This window comes from Haemaphysalis longicornis, unplaced genomic scaffold (assembly GCF_048455015.1).
Source record: "Haemaphysalis longicornis isolate Haplotype H1 unplaced genomic scaffold, Haemaphysalis longicornis Haplotype H1 scaffold_3, whole genome shotgun sequence".
In the NCBI taxonomy this organism is placed as follows: Eukaryota; Metazoa; Arthropoda; class Arachnida; order Ixodida; family Ixodidae; genus Haemaphysalis; species Haemaphysalis longicornis.
This window is the reverse complement of record NW_027526335.1, coordinates 169914264-169929826: the sequence shown is the minus strand read 5'-3', so window position 1 is coordinate 169929826 and position 15563 is coordinate 169914264. Positions and strand designations below refer to the sequence as shown.

General features: G+C 51.2%; 3 protein-coding genes and 13 non-coding genes across 16 annotated transcripts; all 16 read right to left on the bottom strand.

Annotated features, from left to right (window-relative positions):
- Positions 1-67: 67 nt before the first annotated feature.
- On the bottom strand, positions 68-140 carry Trnam-cau (transfer RNA methionine (anticodon CAU)). Its single transcript has one exon. It is a non-coding gene; the product is annotated as a tRNA-Met (tRNA).
- A 224-nt stretch (positions 141-364) lies between these two features.
- Trnam-cau (transfer RNA methionine (anticodon CAU)) lies at positions 365-437 on the bottom strand. The gene has a single exon. It is a non-coding gene; the product is annotated as a tRNA-Met (tRNA).
- A 223-nt stretch (positions 438-660) lies between these two features.
- Trnam-cau (transfer RNA methionine (anticodon CAU)) lies at positions 661-733 on the bottom strand. The gene has a single exon. It is a non-coding gene; the product is annotated as a tRNA-Met (tRNA).
- A 224-nt stretch (positions 734-957) lies between these two features.
- Positions 958-1030, bottom strand: Trnam-cau (transfer RNA methionine (anticodon CAU)). Its single transcript has one exon. It is a non-coding gene; the product is annotated as a tRNA-Met (tRNA).
- Positions 1031-1254: 224 nt separating this feature from the next.
- Trnam-cau (transfer RNA methionine (anticodon CAU)) lies at positions 1255-1326 on the bottom strand. The gene has a single exon. It is a non-coding gene; the product is annotated as a tRNA-Met (tRNA).
- A 26-nt stretch (positions 1327-1352) lies between these two features.
- On the bottom strand, positions 1353-6474 carry LOC144175699 (uncharacterized). The gene has a single exon (XM_077704738.1). The coding sequence runs from the start codon at positions 6437-6439 to the stop codon at positions 5255-5257; it is 1185 nt and encodes a 394-aa protein (XP_077560864.1). The 5' UTR covers positions 6440-6474; the 3' UTR covers positions 1353-5254.
- A 244-nt stretch (positions 6475-6718) lies between these two features.
- Positions 6719-6791, bottom strand: Trnam-cau (transfer RNA methionine (anticodon CAU)). Its single transcript has one exon. It is a non-coding gene; the product is annotated as a tRNA-Met (tRNA).
- A 35-nt stretch (positions 6792-6826) lies between these two features.
- On the bottom strand, positions 6827-11659 carry LOC144175698 (uncharacterized). Its single transcript, XM_077704737.1, has one exon. The coding sequence runs from the start codon at positions 11657-11659 to the stop codon at positions 10427-10429; it is 1233 nt and encodes a 410-aa protein (XP_077560863.1). The 3' UTR covers positions 6827-10426.
- A 284-nt stretch (positions 11660-11943) lies between these two features.
- Positions 11944-12016, bottom strand: Trnam-cau (transfer RNA methionine (anticodon CAU)). Its single transcript has one exon. It is a non-coding gene; the product is annotated as a tRNA-Met (tRNA).
- Positions 12017-12240: 224 nt separating this feature from the next.
- Positions 12241-12313, bottom strand: Trnam-cau (transfer RNA methionine (anticodon CAU)). The gene has a single exon. It is a non-coding gene; the product is annotated as a tRNA-Met (tRNA).
- Positions 12314-12537: 224 nt separating this feature from the next.
- On the bottom strand, positions 12538-12610 carry Trnam-cau (transfer RNA methionine (anticodon CAU)). The gene has a single exon. It is a non-coding gene; the product is annotated as a tRNA-Met (tRNA).
- A 223-nt stretch (positions 12611-12833) lies between these two features.
- On the bottom strand, positions 12834-12906 carry Trnam-cau (transfer RNA methionine (anticodon CAU)). The gene has a single exon. It is a non-coding gene; the product is annotated as a tRNA-Met (tRNA).
- A 224-nt stretch (positions 12907-13130) lies between these two features.
- On the bottom strand, positions 13131-13203 carry Trnam-cau (transfer RNA methionine (anticodon CAU)). The gene has a single exon. It is a non-coding gene; the product is annotated as a tRNA-Met (tRNA).
- Positions 13204-13426: 223 nt separating this feature from the next.
- Trnam-cau (transfer RNA methionine (anticodon CAU)) lies at positions 13427-13499 on the bottom strand. The gene has a single exon. It is a non-coding gene; the product is annotated as a tRNA-Met (tRNA).
- A 224-nt stretch (positions 13500-13723) lies between these two features.
- On the bottom strand, positions 13724-13796 carry Trnam-cau (transfer RNA methionine (anticodon CAU)). The gene has a single exon. It is a non-coding gene; the product is annotated as a tRNA-Met (tRNA).
- A 14-nt stretch (positions 13797-13810) lies between these two features.
- Positions 13811-15459, bottom strand: LOC144173526 (uncharacterized). Its single transcript, XM_077701909.1, has one exon. The coding sequence runs from the start codon at positions 15408-15410 to the stop codon at positions 13899-13901; it is 1512 nt and encodes a 503-aa protein (XP_077558035.1). The 5' UTR covers positions 15411-15459; the 3' UTR covers positions 13811-13898.
- Between the last annotated feature and the right edge of the window lie 104 nt (positions 15460-15563).

Sequence of the window (15563 nt, the reverse complement as noted above, 5' to 3'; positions counted from 1 at the left end):
GACTGGGAAAGTTCCTTTAGGATGACACCACTGAGCCGCATGATGTGTAAAAAAAGAACGCTCCGCCTGCCCCGGGTGAGGCTCGCACTCACGACCTTCAGATTATGAGACTGACGCGCTGCCTACTGCGCTACCGAGGCGGATGTTGTGACCCTTGCTCGGGCTCCTTTGCTCTCGCAATTCATCGCCTGCCAACGTTTGGGCTCTAATCACGGGGAACAACGTAAAGTGACCGACCGCGCATGCCTATCATAGCCGCAGTCCAACTCCGGCGCCTTTAATTAGTCAGAGTGGCGAGACTGGGAAAGTTCCTTTAGGATGGCACCACTGAGCCGCATGATGTGTAAAAAAAGAACGCTCCGCCTGCCCCGGGTGAGGCTCGAACTCACGACCTTCAGATTATGAGACTGACGCGCTGCCTACTGCGCTACCGAGGCGGATGTTGTGACCCTTGCTCGGGCTCCTTTGCTCTCGCAATTCATCGCCTGCCAACGTTTGGGCTCTAATCACGGGGAACAACGTAAAGTGACCGACCGCGCATGCCTATCATAGCCACAGTCCAACTCCGGCGCCTTTAATTAGTCAGAGTGGCGAGACTGGGAAAGTTCCTTTAGGATGACACCACTGAGCCGCATGATGTGTAAAAAAAAAAGCTCCGCCTGCCCCGGGTGAGGCTCGAACTCACGACCTTCAGATTATGAGACTGACGCGCTGCCTACTGCGCTACCGAGGCGGATGTTGTGACCCTTGCTCGGGCTCCTTTGCTCTCGCAATTCATCGCCTGCCAACGTTTGGGCTCTAATCACAGGGAACAACGTAAAGTGACCGACCGCGCATGCCTATCATAGCCACAGTCCAACTCCGGCGCCTTTAATTAGTCAGAGTGGCGAGACTGGGAAAGTTCCTTTAGGATGACACCACTGAGCCGCATGATGTGTAAAAAAAGAACGCTCCGCCTGCCCCGGGTGAGGCTCGAACTCACGACCTTCAGATCATGAGACTGACGCGCTGCCTACTGCGCTACCGAGGCGGATGTTGTGACCCGTGCTCGGGCTCGTTTTCTCGCGCAATTCATCGCGTGCCAATGTTTGGGCTCTAATCACGGGGAACAACGTAAAGTGACCGACCGCGCATACCTATCATACCCATAGTCCAACTCCGGCGCCTTTAATTAGTCACAGTGGCGAGACTGGGAAAGTTCCTTTAGGATGACACCACTGAGCCGCATGATGTGTAAAAAAAGAACGCTCCGCCTGCCCCGGGTGAGGCTCGAACTCACGACCTTAAATTATGAGACTGACGCGCTGCCTACTGCGCTACCGAGGCTTTTTTTTGTTTTCTTTATTGCCATATTTTGACACAGCACTTGAACCAAACAAACCAAAAACAAGATAACGATAAAAACTGCTAGCCAACAACCTTGCTAGCAGAAAGCGGTTAAAATTGCTTCAGGTCCGTTAGCGACTCCATCACGGACAGCCACTCTGGAGGGTCAGGTTGAGCCCTCCACACTTCAATCATCAATCGCATAGTATCAGCAAAATACTCTTTTGAGCGTTTGGCATCAACGTCACGATGACGGATCGCCATGCGCGACTTCCAAATGCCGTGCAAAGCCAGGACCATGACAAGGTCGTATGGTACCTCATTGTCGCTCTCAATAGGCAGGAACCTGATGCCATGTGCGTCCAGAGGGAAGTCCTTTTTTAAAGTCCGCTGAAGCACGTCCCAAAAAAATATCCCATCCCAGCACTCGAGGAACACATGTTCTACCGTTTCGGGTTTCTTACACGGGTAGCATTCAACCCCCCATGGCATGTACAAACCCTTCTCTTTCTGCCACGTTTTTACAGGGAGGACACCCGCATGCAGTTTAAAAAAGAATGACTTAACCCATGGCGGTACCGCCATTCGTTTTACACGTTTGAGCACGTCCTGTCCTGGCCCTGCACGGTACATTGACCTATACAACGGCACAGGTAATGCAGTGTCAAACAAATCACGGTACAACTTTTTCCGCGTAACACTAGATAAGTACTCTGTACTGAAACGTGCACGCAAAAACTGGGTCGCTTGAACCACTTCACGGAAGTAGCCCTTGATTACTCCGACAGAAAAGTGGGCAGACGTAACAACAAATTCAGGTAATGCCCTTGATAACTTCAGCTGACACACTGTGCGCAGGAAAGGATCGTTCACGTCACGAAAGAACAAAAAACGATTGGAGACTTGCCGCAAAAACAAATGGGACAAAGAAAGCCCCCCCTGACGCACGCGCCGAAAGAGATTCGTGCGGCTCGTCCTTTCCCATGTCGATTCCCAGATCAGCACAGCAAACACCCGGTGCAGGGCTTGTACATGAGAACGCGAACAGTGCAGCACCTGAAGTACGTACCACAGTTTGCTCATCAAAAATATGTTGCATACTGATGCTCTAGCAAACATGGAAAGGCCACTGCCTTTCCATTTCTCAGCTTTTTCGCGCAATTCAGCGGTCTGTCTGCGCCAGTAAGGGTCACTGTCTTCATAGTTTTCCAGGGGCACTCCCAAGTACTTAGCGGGCGTCGTCTGCCAACTGATACATTCAAACACACTAGGCGCGCTTTCCCAGTCCCCATGCCAAAATCCTAAACACTTTTGCCAGTTTACTCCACTGGCACTATATTTACAAAACCGTTTCAGAGCGTTTACAGCAACGCTGATGCTGCTTCTATCAACACAAAAAAGGGCAATGTCATCAGCGTAGGCCAAGACACGCACTTCAGCTGACTCTAATCGAAACCCGTTGACGCTCTCACTTCTTATGATGCTTAAACAAAACGCTTCAATATATACACAAAAAAGCAACGGTGACAATGGGCAGCCCTGACGCACGGCTCGCTGAACCTGAATGGGTTTGCTTGTCGTTTTGTTTACAACAAGGTGAGTGCAACACCCATTGTACGCCATACGTACTCCCTCGCGTACAACAGATCCTACGTTTACATGCTGTAACATGTCTAAAAGGAGTTCATGGGATACCTGGTCAAATGCTTTTGCCAGGTCTATCTGGAGCATGGCCACAGCACTTCGCATACTGTCACAACATTCAAGAACACTTCTGGCGGTGTGAATGTTCGTGACTATTGACCGTCCCTTTATTCCACAAGTTTGGTGTGGTCCAACAATGTCTCTTATTACACTCTGCAAGCGGCTAGCCAATACTTTCATTAATATCTTATAATCAACGTTGGTTAAACTGATTGGGCGATAGGCAGATATTTCCCTCAGTTTATTATCGTCCTCCGATTTCGGTATAAAGACTGTGTGGGACACAAGAAAGGACGGAGGTAGTTCTCCTGTTTTGTAAGACTCGGCGTAAACTTTACGCAAAACAGGGCTTAGATCCTCCTTGAACTTTTTATAAAAGGCTGAGCTCAGTCCATCCGGACCCGGGGTCTTCCCTGGGCTCAGCTCGTCAATGGCTCTCCTTATTTCATCTACTGTTATATCACTTTCAAGACCTGCTGCTGTTCCTTCGCTCAGGCGCGGCAACAAACACATAAATTCCTTTTGGAACTGGACAGCATCGATATTCTGACGCGCGAACAACTTCTCATAGTAGTCATAGAAACTACGCTCGATGCTTGCCTGGTCATTACACTTTACGCCATCGTACTCTATTTCCGCTATCGTATTTCTACGTGCGTATCTTTTCTCTGAACTGAGTGCTCTTTTGGTAGGCGTTTCACCGAGTAGGAACCGTTCAGCCCTTGCGCGTACAAGTGCGCCGTGATACTTTTCCTTATCTAATTCTTCAAGCTGCACCTTCATTGTTCGAATGTCGTCCTTGAACGTACCGGGCGACTTACATTCTTCTGTAACAAAAACATCAAGGCTACTTCGTAGCAGGGCTTCTTTGCATTTATCTTCATTTTTCATTGCCCCCGATCTTTCCAGGGCTTTCATTTTTACTTCTTGTTTGAAGAGTTCCCATTTACAAATGAAGTTCACTCCTTCATCACTACCGAAAATCTTTCGTGCGCATGTGTTTACTGCCTCCACGAAAGTTCCGTCTTCGACTAACTTATTGTTCATCTTCCATAAGCCCCAAGAAAAGGCATTTCGCCGCTTCGCGCTCCTACCGAGCGTTAAAGATACCAAACAGTGATCGCTGAACGAGACAGGTATCACACGGTATTCTTCACACTGCGGCAGTAGATCAAGCGATAAGTACACCCTATCAAGACGCGCATGGCTATTGCCTTGGAAATGCGTGTAGCGCACGGGGCCATTACTACCGACGCTATCACCAACGTCTTCTAGGGCGAAGTATGCTACAATATCACTTAGTACTGCCGTACTAGCATCTCTAAAAGGTGACGGGCTACTTTTGTCGCGTGCAGAACACACGCAGTTAAAGTCACCCAGTAAAATTACCATCCGGTCTGTCTCACACCACTTTCTAATTTCCTCAAAAAACAACTTCCTTTCGGCGGCTTTGGTGGGGCCGTACATGCAAATAACCCGCCATTCATTTGATAACAAGGCCAAATCACACACAACCAACCGCCCCGAATCAGACGCAGTGACGGTATTCAGGGTGGCCCCTAAACTACGCCGTATTAACAGTGCGCAACCCCCCGAGAACCCGACTGCGTGAGAAACACAGACGTCATAGCGCGACATGAATGGCCGCACCATACGGTCCGTCTGATCCTCTCTCTCGACCTTGGTTTCTTGCAAGGCGACAATATCTAGATCCTCGTCTACAAGAAGGCGGTACAACTGACTTTGACGTCTCCGATCCGCAAGCCCCCTGACATTTAGCGTGGCTATGCGCATAGGCTTGCTTAAATAAACCATTCCAAGAAAGCAACGGGGATTACCGTGTAACACTTAAGTCCGTACATTCCAATAAAAAGCACTCCGCAGACACTAAAGAACTCACCCGCATTCCAAAACGCAACTACAACAAAAAAGAAAATGAAACACTCATACATACACTCATACATACATACATTAAACTGCAAATACTCTAAGCGCTTTTCGGGCACCACTAAACACGGTGCTATACTTGCCCCTCCCCCCTTCCCCACCCTAAAAAACACACCGAAAGGCACTTTACAGGCAACAAAGTCACTGGAGACGCTACAAAAGTACTCCTTGGACCCACCTACGTAGTTCAGTTTAGTTCGCTCGCGCTTCGGTAGAGCAGTGCAACACCAGACACAGATCAAACAGTTGCCGACTACCTTTCGAAGCATCGTGGTGACTAGGTGGGCGTAGCCGGGGGCTTTGTGCGGTCTGGGGGGACGTTGGGCTTCGGCTTGAAGCTCGAACGTCTCACTATAACCGCCTTGGTAGGCGGCTCCTCGCTGCCGGGGAGTCCGTCGCCTTGTCCTGTGTCGTTGCCCTCGCGCTGCCGCTTTGCGGCGGCACCACTGAGGTCCATTTGCACGACGTCCTCTACTGTAGACGACGCCGCCGTCGTCCCCTGGCTTGCCGCTCCGGGGCAGCCAGCCTCCTTCGGCGCTACGAGTTGGGGAGGCGTCTTCGGCTGACCGGGCGGCTCCGTTTCAGGACCGCGCTGGCCAGCCTCGGCCTCGACCTGTTCCGCAGGCGTCTGCTCCTTTGCCGCCCCGCCGGTGACTCCTGCTGCGGTCTCCTCCGCGTCTGCCTCGTCCATGAGGTTTTCGCGGAGGTCCTCGTCCTTCGAAGGCCCGGTGACGCTAGCGTAGGACTTGACACAGGCTGCCGCTTCGTGCCCGTAGCGACGGCACGCCGAACAACGTGGCACCTTACACTCCCGCCGAACGTGGCCCTTCATGTTGCAGCGCAAACACTGCGGGGCCCTCCCGGTGACGACGACGAGGGCCTTGTCGCCCGCCACGCGTAGCTCGTGCGGCAGGTCTTCCAGAGTCACTCCGGCCTTCAGTTTCAGGGTCACCGACCGCAGCGTGGAACCTTTATCTTGAATTCCGTCAACGCGCCAACGCTCTCTGCGCACCTCACTGACACGCCCGTAAGGCGCCAGCGCAGCGCGCACTGCCTCGTCCGGCACGTTGTGCAGAAGCCAATGTAGCTTCAGACGCGCTTCCTGGTTGCTCGGGTCGATAACAAGGCAGCGCCTGTCCTTTACCTTGATGTCGCTTGCTTCCAAAATTTTCTTCACACCTTCCGCTGACTTAAACGTCACCGCCCAGACGTGACTCATCTGATAAGCCCCCAATGCCAAAACATCGGGGAGCAGCGCCAGACGAGCCAACGTGTCGCGGAAATCCTCGACACGGTAGGGGCGGGCACGCATGTCCGCATGCAGAAACACCGTGTTTAGCACCGACTGTCCTGTAGGAAACTGGGGCAAAAGTACTTGGTAGTCCTGAGAATCCTGGGCAAAAATCCTGTTACCGCGGGCCGAAAGGCCCGCTGAAGCCGCTCCTTGGGCGGAGCTCGACATTCTGCGACCGCACGCTGGCGCAACCGGAAGCAGAATCCTCCTGCGCTACCGAGGCGGATGTTGTGACCCTTGCTCGGGCTCCTATGCTCTCGCAATTCATCGCCTGCCAACGTTTGGGCTCTAATCACAGGGAACAACGTAAAGTGACCGACCGCGCATACCTATCATAGCCACAGTCCAACTCCGGCGCCTTTAATTAGTCACAGTGGCGAGACTGGGAAAGTTCCTTTAGGATGACACCACTGAGCCGCATGATGTGTAAAAAAAGAACGCTCCGCCTGCCCCGGGTGAGGCTCGAACTCACGACCTTGAGATTATGAGACTGACGCGCTGCCTACTGCGCTACCGAGGCTTTTTTTTTTTTTTTTTTTTTTTTTAAAGCTTTATTTAAAATCGGGTGCTATGTACATAGTAAAAAGGCAGTCTTTGCCTTTATACATCAGAGACCGTTGACATAACAGAGTACACTCAGCGAAGTGCAACACACAGATACACTGGTTCATCTTGAAATCACGGATGGACGCGTCTGTGCAATTGCGCCTCCATTACTTTCCACTTGCTGGATAGCTCGTCGTCTGCACTTTTTAACAGAAAGCTGGTGTAGGCAAACGCGTCACAAAAATGCGTCCACGCGGACTTTGCTACCTCCAAACAAAGGACGTGATCCGTGCGAGACCGCCAAATTGCATACAATCCCAACAGCAGGACAATTTCCACACATTTGTCATCTCGGAATTCCTCACTTGTGAGAAACTTCACATCTTTCCAAGTTGGATACAGAGAAATTCCAAATGCTGATCTGACCTCATGCCAGAAATGCGCTGCGTTCGTGCAAAAGAGGAACACGTGCTGAAGGGACTCTGGGTAAGGGCAGAGATCACAGTTGGTTGACCACGGAACAAAGAAACCTTTGTTTGCCAGCCATGGCTTTACCGGCAGAACTTCCACGTGAAACCTGATAAAAAAATCCTTGACGGCGACCTTAACAGGAAGCCGTGGTAATCGTTTCAAGACGTCTGACACTAATATACTATCCATTCGTGACCGGTACAACGGAGCTGGAAAAAGCATGTCAATCGTGTCCCAGTACAGTGATTTTCTTTTCACTTCCATTAAGTAGTCCCGTGAGAACCTCTCTTCGAAAAACCGGACCGCCTGTTCCAGCTCCCTGTAAAACTTTAGCACTCGTGACCTTGGTCCTACACCAGCATCTTTAAGCCAGTCTCTCAAAAACCCACAGCCCAGCTTAGCAAATGAGTTCAACATTAGAGGCCTATTCTGCCTGCGAAAAAAAAGGTACCTCTGAACTTTGAGCTTTACCTCAACATTGACCAATCCCAGACCACCTTTGGCTAAACTTAGAAACAGGTTACTCCTCCTCATTCGTTCAAAGCGAGACTCCCAAATAAACGTGGCAAAGAATCTATGCACTCGATTCACATCGGCTGGTAGGCATGGCATCACTTGAGCAGCATACCAAACAGCAGGAAAGAAAACTGTATTGCACACAAACGCACGATTTCCAAGTGGTATGGTTCTCCCATGCCACGCACGCACCTTTGCTGCTAGTCCGTTTAGACTGATGGTGTTTTGTCCATTTTGCAGATTGGTGGTATCAAAACAAACGCCGAGATACATGCCGACTTGGTCAGACCACTGCATGTCCAAGAAGCTCGTTGGCTTGGCGTCCCAATCACCCAACCATGCACCCGAACACTTGTCACGATTCACTTTTGCACCAGACACATTGCAGAATTCCGACACATGTTGCACCGCTTTGCGCATCTCCTCTTTGGAAGCACACACGAGGGTCAGATCATCAGCATAGGCGAGCACTTTCACGGTCTCGTCTGCCAGGCTGAGGCCACCGACAGTATTGTCGTTCAGAATGGAACGACAGAGAGGTTCAAGGTAAAGTGCGAAAAGTATCGGTGACAGCGGACATCCTTGTCGCACCGACCTGTTGACGAGTATCTTGTCCGTTGTTTGTCCGTTGATGACAAGGCGCGTTGACACCTCCCTATAGCAAACGGCGATGTACTTCAGAAGACGTTCCCCGATGTTGCAAGCTTTAAGCAGCCCAAAAAGAAAGTCGTGATCAACACGGTCGAAGGCCTTACTTAAATCCACCTTTAGCACCGCGGCCTTGTCTCCGTGTACCGATGTTGTTTCACACAGCACGCGCATTGTGTGCAGATTATCCGAGATGCGCCGCCCTTCGATACCATATGCTTGGTGGCCCCCTATGACCTCACTGAGCGCTACGTCGAGTCGCTTCGCCATAATTTTTGCCAGCAATTTGTAATCAGTCGTCAGAAGGCTGATGGGGCGAAAGTCGCCCGGGGTCGGGACACGGTTGGAGTGCTTTTTTGGGATTAGGACCGTCAGGCCTTGCCTCATGGAGGGAGGCATCAGATCCCGCTTCAGTATGTCTTCGTACACGGAACAAAGAATTGGCACCAAATCCGATGCAAACTTCTTGTAGAATGCACTTCCTAGGCCGTCGATACCGGGCGTTTTCCTAGGCTTCAGCTTTTTAATGGCCCATTCAACTTCAGACTCGGAAATTCTTTCATTTGTTTCCTCTCTAATATCATCGCTGACCTTTGGCAACAGATCAGCATAATTAAACGCGCACCCCCGACTGTGTACGCCATCTTTCTCTTCGAACAGACTTTTGTACATCCCTGTGAACGCCCTTACAAAGTCGTCTTGGCTGGTAAGAATGTCGTCGCCATCTTGCACCGCCTCTATTCTGTTTCGTGCAGCATGTTGCCTTTCTTTCGTTCTAAAAATCTTGATCGGTTCCTCGTCCCTCTGTTGTGCTTCGAGTCGACAACGAATCATAGCGCCTTTATAGTCGGCTTCCAAAATTGATAGGAGCTGTCCTTTGCATTCTCTAATATCTGTCATAAACTTTCCCGGTTCGGAATTTTCCGCTTCAATGAGACTTCGAAGCGTGCGCATTAAAACGTTTTTTCTTTCCCTTTTTAGAGCCGCTTTTTCCTGCCCTTTCGCCACAAGAAACATTTTGCACTCTTCTTTCACTTCTTCCCACGCTATGGCGTTTACCTCGCCCCGCTCTCGTACCTGCGTGATTATAGCTTTGATCCCTGAGACCACATCTTCCTCGTCTAAAAGGCTTTCGTTAAGTTTCCATAATTGCCAAGAAGGTTTGGCAGTTTGCTTGGTCCTTCGGTGGTCGCCTTTCTCAAACGTGACAGTGACAAAGCCGTGGTCAGAGAACGCCACTGGCGTTACTCGGGAGGAGACGTTCATGCACATAAGCTCACTCGATACGTACACGCGATCTAGTCGCGCATGGCAGTCCCCCTGCCAGTGCGTGAATGCAGGGGCGAGGGCTGGTGTGCCATCTGCTACGTCCTGCAAGTCAAAATCGCGTAAGAGCTTTTGCAACTCCTTCAAACTGGGGTCAGCTGGCCTTCTTTTTGAGCAGTCACGCGCCTGCAGTACGCAGTTGAAGTCACCCGCGAGAACGGTGCGGCATGGGGTGTCAAGATACTGCCTGAGCTTCGTGAAATATTCTGTCCGTTGCGGCGGGTCATTTGGTGCATGGATTGAGATAAGCCTGTATTGCTCGCCACGAAGTATTAAATCGACACTGCAAACACGCCCGCTGTGATCCCTTTCATATTCAGGATACACGGTTAAAGCCGGCCTTTTCCTTATCATGATTGCACTTCCTGCGCTGCGCCCGCACGCGGGCGAGAAGTGACAGTGAAAGCGATTGTGAAAGAATCGAGCCGCGCTATCTAGCTGCTCGTTTGAGGCTAATTTTGTTTCTTGAAGGAATGCTATGTCAATTCCTTCCTGCAAAAGCTGGTTTAAGAGCCACTGCTTGCGCATGCGGCCTACAAGGCTTAGGCAGTTGAAGGTTGCGAGTTTTAGGAAGGGCATTTACAAAAAATAAAGATTCTTTTTCTTTTCTTTCTATTTGCGAATGGGGCGCCTAGTTACGTTGGCCGGTTAAACGGAACGCTTTCGACGTCGTATTTCTATGGGTACGCGTGGCGCGGGGTTAAAACGAGCCCTTCTTTTAGTGGGCGCGTTCCACTTATTCTTTACATGAGCGGTTTTCCTTCCTGACGCCTCATTTAGTTCATCTTCTGCTTCTGGTTCAATCGGCGACAAGGCTGGAAATTCAGTCACTTCCTCCGCTTCCCTTCCTGACAGCGCAGTTTCCTTCGCCTGTTCTCGCGAGACTTCATATTGCGGCTCTACGGCTATCACGCTGTCTTTTGTGGTCGACGTAGTCGGCATGCTGACAGAAAGTTCGTTTTGCGGGGGTTTTTCGGGCTCACCGTATTCTCCGGGTTTCCGAGGCGCCTCCATTGACACCTCAGGAGGTGGCGAAGCTACAGGCGGGCTTTGCGTTGTCTCCAACGTCGGCTGGTCTTCGTGCAGTGGGGGGGAGGCCGCTGCCTCCTCAGCTTCTTCCTCATCCATAACGGCTTCTGTGTCTTCCTCCTCACTCTTGCCTCCCGTGACCATCGCGTAGGTCTTCCGGCAATCCGGAGCCTCATGCCCGAACCTCCGGCATTCGGAGCACCGCGGTATGCGGCAGTTCTTTCTGATATGCCCATTCCTCTTGCACCTCAGGCACAAAGGCGATCGTCCGGGCACTATCACAAGGGCATTGCCTCCCTGGATACGCAGCTGATGCGGCAATGTTTCGGTCGTGTACCCATTCTTCAAGGTTATGGTTACTGACCTTATCGACGTTTGGGCTCCCTTGAACTTGCTTGTTGGCCAAGTCTCTCTTGTGATGCGGTCAACTTTTCCGAAAGGCTCGAGGGCCTTCCGCACGACGTCATCGCTAAGCTGGTACGGCAGCCAGTGGATCTTGATGCGAATTTCGCCATCGTTGGGGTCGAGCACGAGACATTTCTTGCCCTTGATACGAAGTTCTTTCGCAGCAACTAGGCGGTGCTTGGCTGCCGCGGAGTGCGTCGACACAGCCCACACATGGTTCATTTGATAGGCGCCAATCGACGCCACATCCTGGATCACTCCCAGTCGTTCCATCTCGTCTTCGAAGTCGTTGATGCGGTATGGCCGCCCGGACACATCACAGTGCAAAAACACAGTGTTAAGCGCAGCATTTCCAGTTGGCAGCGGAGGCAGTAAAACATGGTATTCGTCCGAAGAAACAGATAAACCGCGGCCGGCGGCCGCCGATAACGAGCTATCGGAGCTCATCCTTTCCGCACCTTCACAGCTTGGCAGCCGGAAGTGGAATCCGTACTGCGCTACCGAGGCGGATGTTGTGACCCTTGCTCGGGCTCCTTTGCTCTCGCAATTCATCGCCTGCCAACGTTTGGGCTCTAATCACGGGGAACAACGTAAAGTGACCGACCGCGCATACCTATCCTAGCCATAGTCCAACTCCGGCGCCTTTAATTAGTCACAGTGGCGAGACTGGGAAAGTTCCTTTAGGATGACACCACTGAGCCGCATGATGTGTAAAAAAAGAACGCTCCGCCTGCCCCGGGTGAGGCTCGAACTCACGACCTTGAGATTATGAGACTGACGCGCTGCCTACTGCGCTACCGAGGCGGATGTTGTGACCCTTGCTCGGGCTCCTTTGCTCTCGCAATTCATCGCCTGCCAACGTTTGGGCTCTAATCACGGGGAACAACGTAAAGTGACCGACCGCGCATACCTATCATAGCCATAGTCCAACTCCGGCGCCTTTAATTAGTCACAGTGGCGAGACTGGGAAAGTTCCTTTAGGATGACACCACTGAGCCGCATGATGTGTAAAAAAAGAACGCTCCGCCTGCCCCGGGTGAGGCTCGAACTCACGACCTTCAGATTATGAGACTGACGCGCTGCCTACTGCGCTACCGAGGCGGATGTTGTGACCCTTGCTCGGGCTCCTTTGCTCTCCCAATTCATCGCCTGCCAACGTTTGGGCTCTAATCACAGGGAACAACGTAAAGTGACCGACCGCGCATGCCTATCATAGCCATAGTCCAACTCCGGCGCCTTTAATTAGTCAGAGTGGCGAGACTGGGAAAGTTCCTTTAGGATGACACCACTGAGCCGCATGATGTGTAAAAAAAGAACGCTCCGCCTGCCCCGGGTGAGGCTCGAACTCACGACCTTCAGATTATGAGACTGACGCGCTGCCTACTGCGCTACCGAGGCGGATGTTGTGACCCTTGCTCGGGCTCCTTTGCTCTCGCAATTCATCGCCTGCCAATGTTTGGGCTCTAATCACAGGGAACAACGTAAAGTGACCGACCGCGCATGCCTATCATAGCCACAGTCCAACTCCGGCGCCTTTAATTAGTCAGAGTGGCGAGACTGGGAAAGTTCCTTTAGGATGACACCACTGAGCAGCAAGACGTCAAAAAAAGAATACTCCGCCTGCCTCGGGTGAGGCTCGAACTCACGACCTTCAGATTATGAGACTGACGCGCTGCCTACTGCGCTACCGAGGCGGATGTTGTGACCCTTGCTCGGGCTCCTTTGCTCTCGCAATTCATCGCCTGCCAACGTTTGGGCTCTAATCACAGGGAACAACGTAAAGTGACCGACCGCGCATGCCTATCATAGCCATAGTCCAACTCCGGCGCCTTTAATTAGTCAGAGTGGCGAGACTGGGAAAGTTCCTTTAGGATGACACCACTGAGCCGCATGATGTGTAAAAAAAGAACGCTCCGCCTGCCCCGGGTGAGGCTCGAACTCACGACCTTCAGATTATGAGACTGACGCGCTGCCTACTGCGCTACCGAGGCGGATGTTGTGACCCTTGCTCGGGCTCCTTTGCTCTCGCAATTCATCGCCTGCCAATGTTTGGGCTCTAATCACAGGGAACAACGTAAAGTGACCGACCGCGCATGCCTATCATAGCCATAGTCCAACTCCGGCGCCTTTAATTAGTCAGAGTGGCGAGACTGGGAAAGTTCCTTTAGGATGACACCACTGAGCAGCAAGACGTCAAAAAAAGAATACTCCGCCTGCCTCGGGTGAGGCTCGAACTCACGACCTTCAGATTATGAGACTGACGCGCTGCCTACTGCGCTACCGAGGCGGATGTTGTGACCCTTGCTCGGGCTCCTTTGCTCTCGCAATTCATCGCCTGCCAACGTTTGGGCTCTAATCACAGGGAACAACGTAAAGTGACCGACCGCGCATGCCTATCATAGCCACAGTCCAACTCCGGCGCCTTTAATCAGTCAGAGTGGCGAGACTGGGAAAGTTCCTTTAGGATGACACCACTGAGCCGCATGATGTGTAAAAAAAGAACGCTCCGCCTGCCCCGGGTGAGGCTCGAACTCACGACCTTCAGAGTATGAGACTGACGCGCTGCCTACTGCGCTACCGAGGCTTTTTTTTTTCTTTATTACCGGCTTGGTACAAAACATGCAATACAACTTTTGCACAACACAAGCTTAAAAGCACTTGCCGACCTCTGGCAAGTGCGTGTGGGTTAAAACTGCTTGAGGGATACCAGTTCGTTCAATACGTTAATCCACGCTGGTGGTTCACTCTGGGCCTCGAAAACATCTCTTACAAAAGCGACGCTTTCCTTGAAGTATTCCCTCGCCGGGCGTGCGTTGACATCTGCGTGACGCACTGCCATACGCGTTTTCCATATACTGTGCAGGCTGAGGACAAGGAACATGTCATAAGGCACACCTTCGTCGTTTTCGGTTGGCAAAAACCGTATGCCATAAGGGCTTATTGGTAGATCTTTTTTTAAAGTTCTTTGCAGGATGTCCCAGTGAAATACGGCATCGCTACAGTCAAGAAATATGTGCTCGATTGTCTCCGGTTTACGACAGATAATGCAGTCGATGCCCCTGGGAACATAAAGCCCTTTCTCTTGAAGCCAAGGTTTCACTGGCAAAGTACCGCTGTGCAGTTGAAAGAAAAAGGACTTCGTTGAGGACCGGACTGGCATTTTTTTAACTCTTTTTAGAACGTCTTGTCCTGGGCCTGCGCAATGTAGGGACCGGTACAAAGGCACCGGCAGTGTCACGTCAATCAAATCTTTGTACAGTCGTCTTCGGTGTACAGTACTGAGGTGTTCTATTGAAAACCGCGCCTTTAAGAACTGGTATGCCAGAACAACTTCTCTTAAATAGCCCCGTGCAGTCGATCCCCCCACAACATAAGACGGCACGACAAAGTCTGGCAAAACATCACGCAGCCTGAGTTGAATTACACTGCGCAAAAAGACATCTCTTTGGTCGCGTAGAAAAACAAAACGTGAAACAACTTGTCTTAAGAATAAGTGTACCAAACCCAAGCCGCCACTTCTCACGGAACGGAACAGGTTTGTGCGACTTGTGCGCTCCCACGTGGAGCCCCAGACGAATACGGCAAATACTCTATGCAACTTTTGCACATGAAGCCTTGTCATGTATAGCACTTGCAGTACATACCAAATTTTGGCCACCAGAAACAAATTGCACACAGTTGCACGGCCGAACATTGATAAATCCCGACCGCCCCATTTACTTGTTTTCCCCCTCACCCGTTCTGTCTCTGCTGCCCAGTATTCGTTCGTGCCACGATACTGGTCAAGCGGCACTCCCAGGTATTGTGAGGGTATAGTGGTCCACTGTGCATTTGCAAAAGAGGCTGGAGTGCTGTCCCACGCACCGTGCCAAAACCCTGTGGTTTTATCCCAGTTGATCTCACTACCGGTCTGTTTGCAAAACATGACCGCATCATTCACTGCTTCGAGAACGCTTTCTTTGTCAGCACACATAAGGGCCACGTCGTCAGCATAGGCGTGAATTTTGACCTCACTTTCATGAAGTCTAAAACCGCGCACGCTGTCATTGCAAATTACCTTCAAACAAAAAGGCTCGAGGTAGAGGGCAAAGAGTAAAGGTGCCAGAGGGCATCCTTGTTTAACGGATGACAGGATTTGGAAGCTACTGGTTATTTTCTTGTTTATAATAAGACTGGCTGAGCAGTCCGAGTAGCTCATTCTGACGCCTTCTAAAATGACGGAACCGACATTCACGTGCTCCAGAATATCAAAAAAAATTTTGTGTGAAACGCGATCGAACGCCTTTTCTAAGTCAAACTGTAGAACAGCGACGTGCCCACCCAGCGAGTCCACGCAGTCTAGGATGCTCCT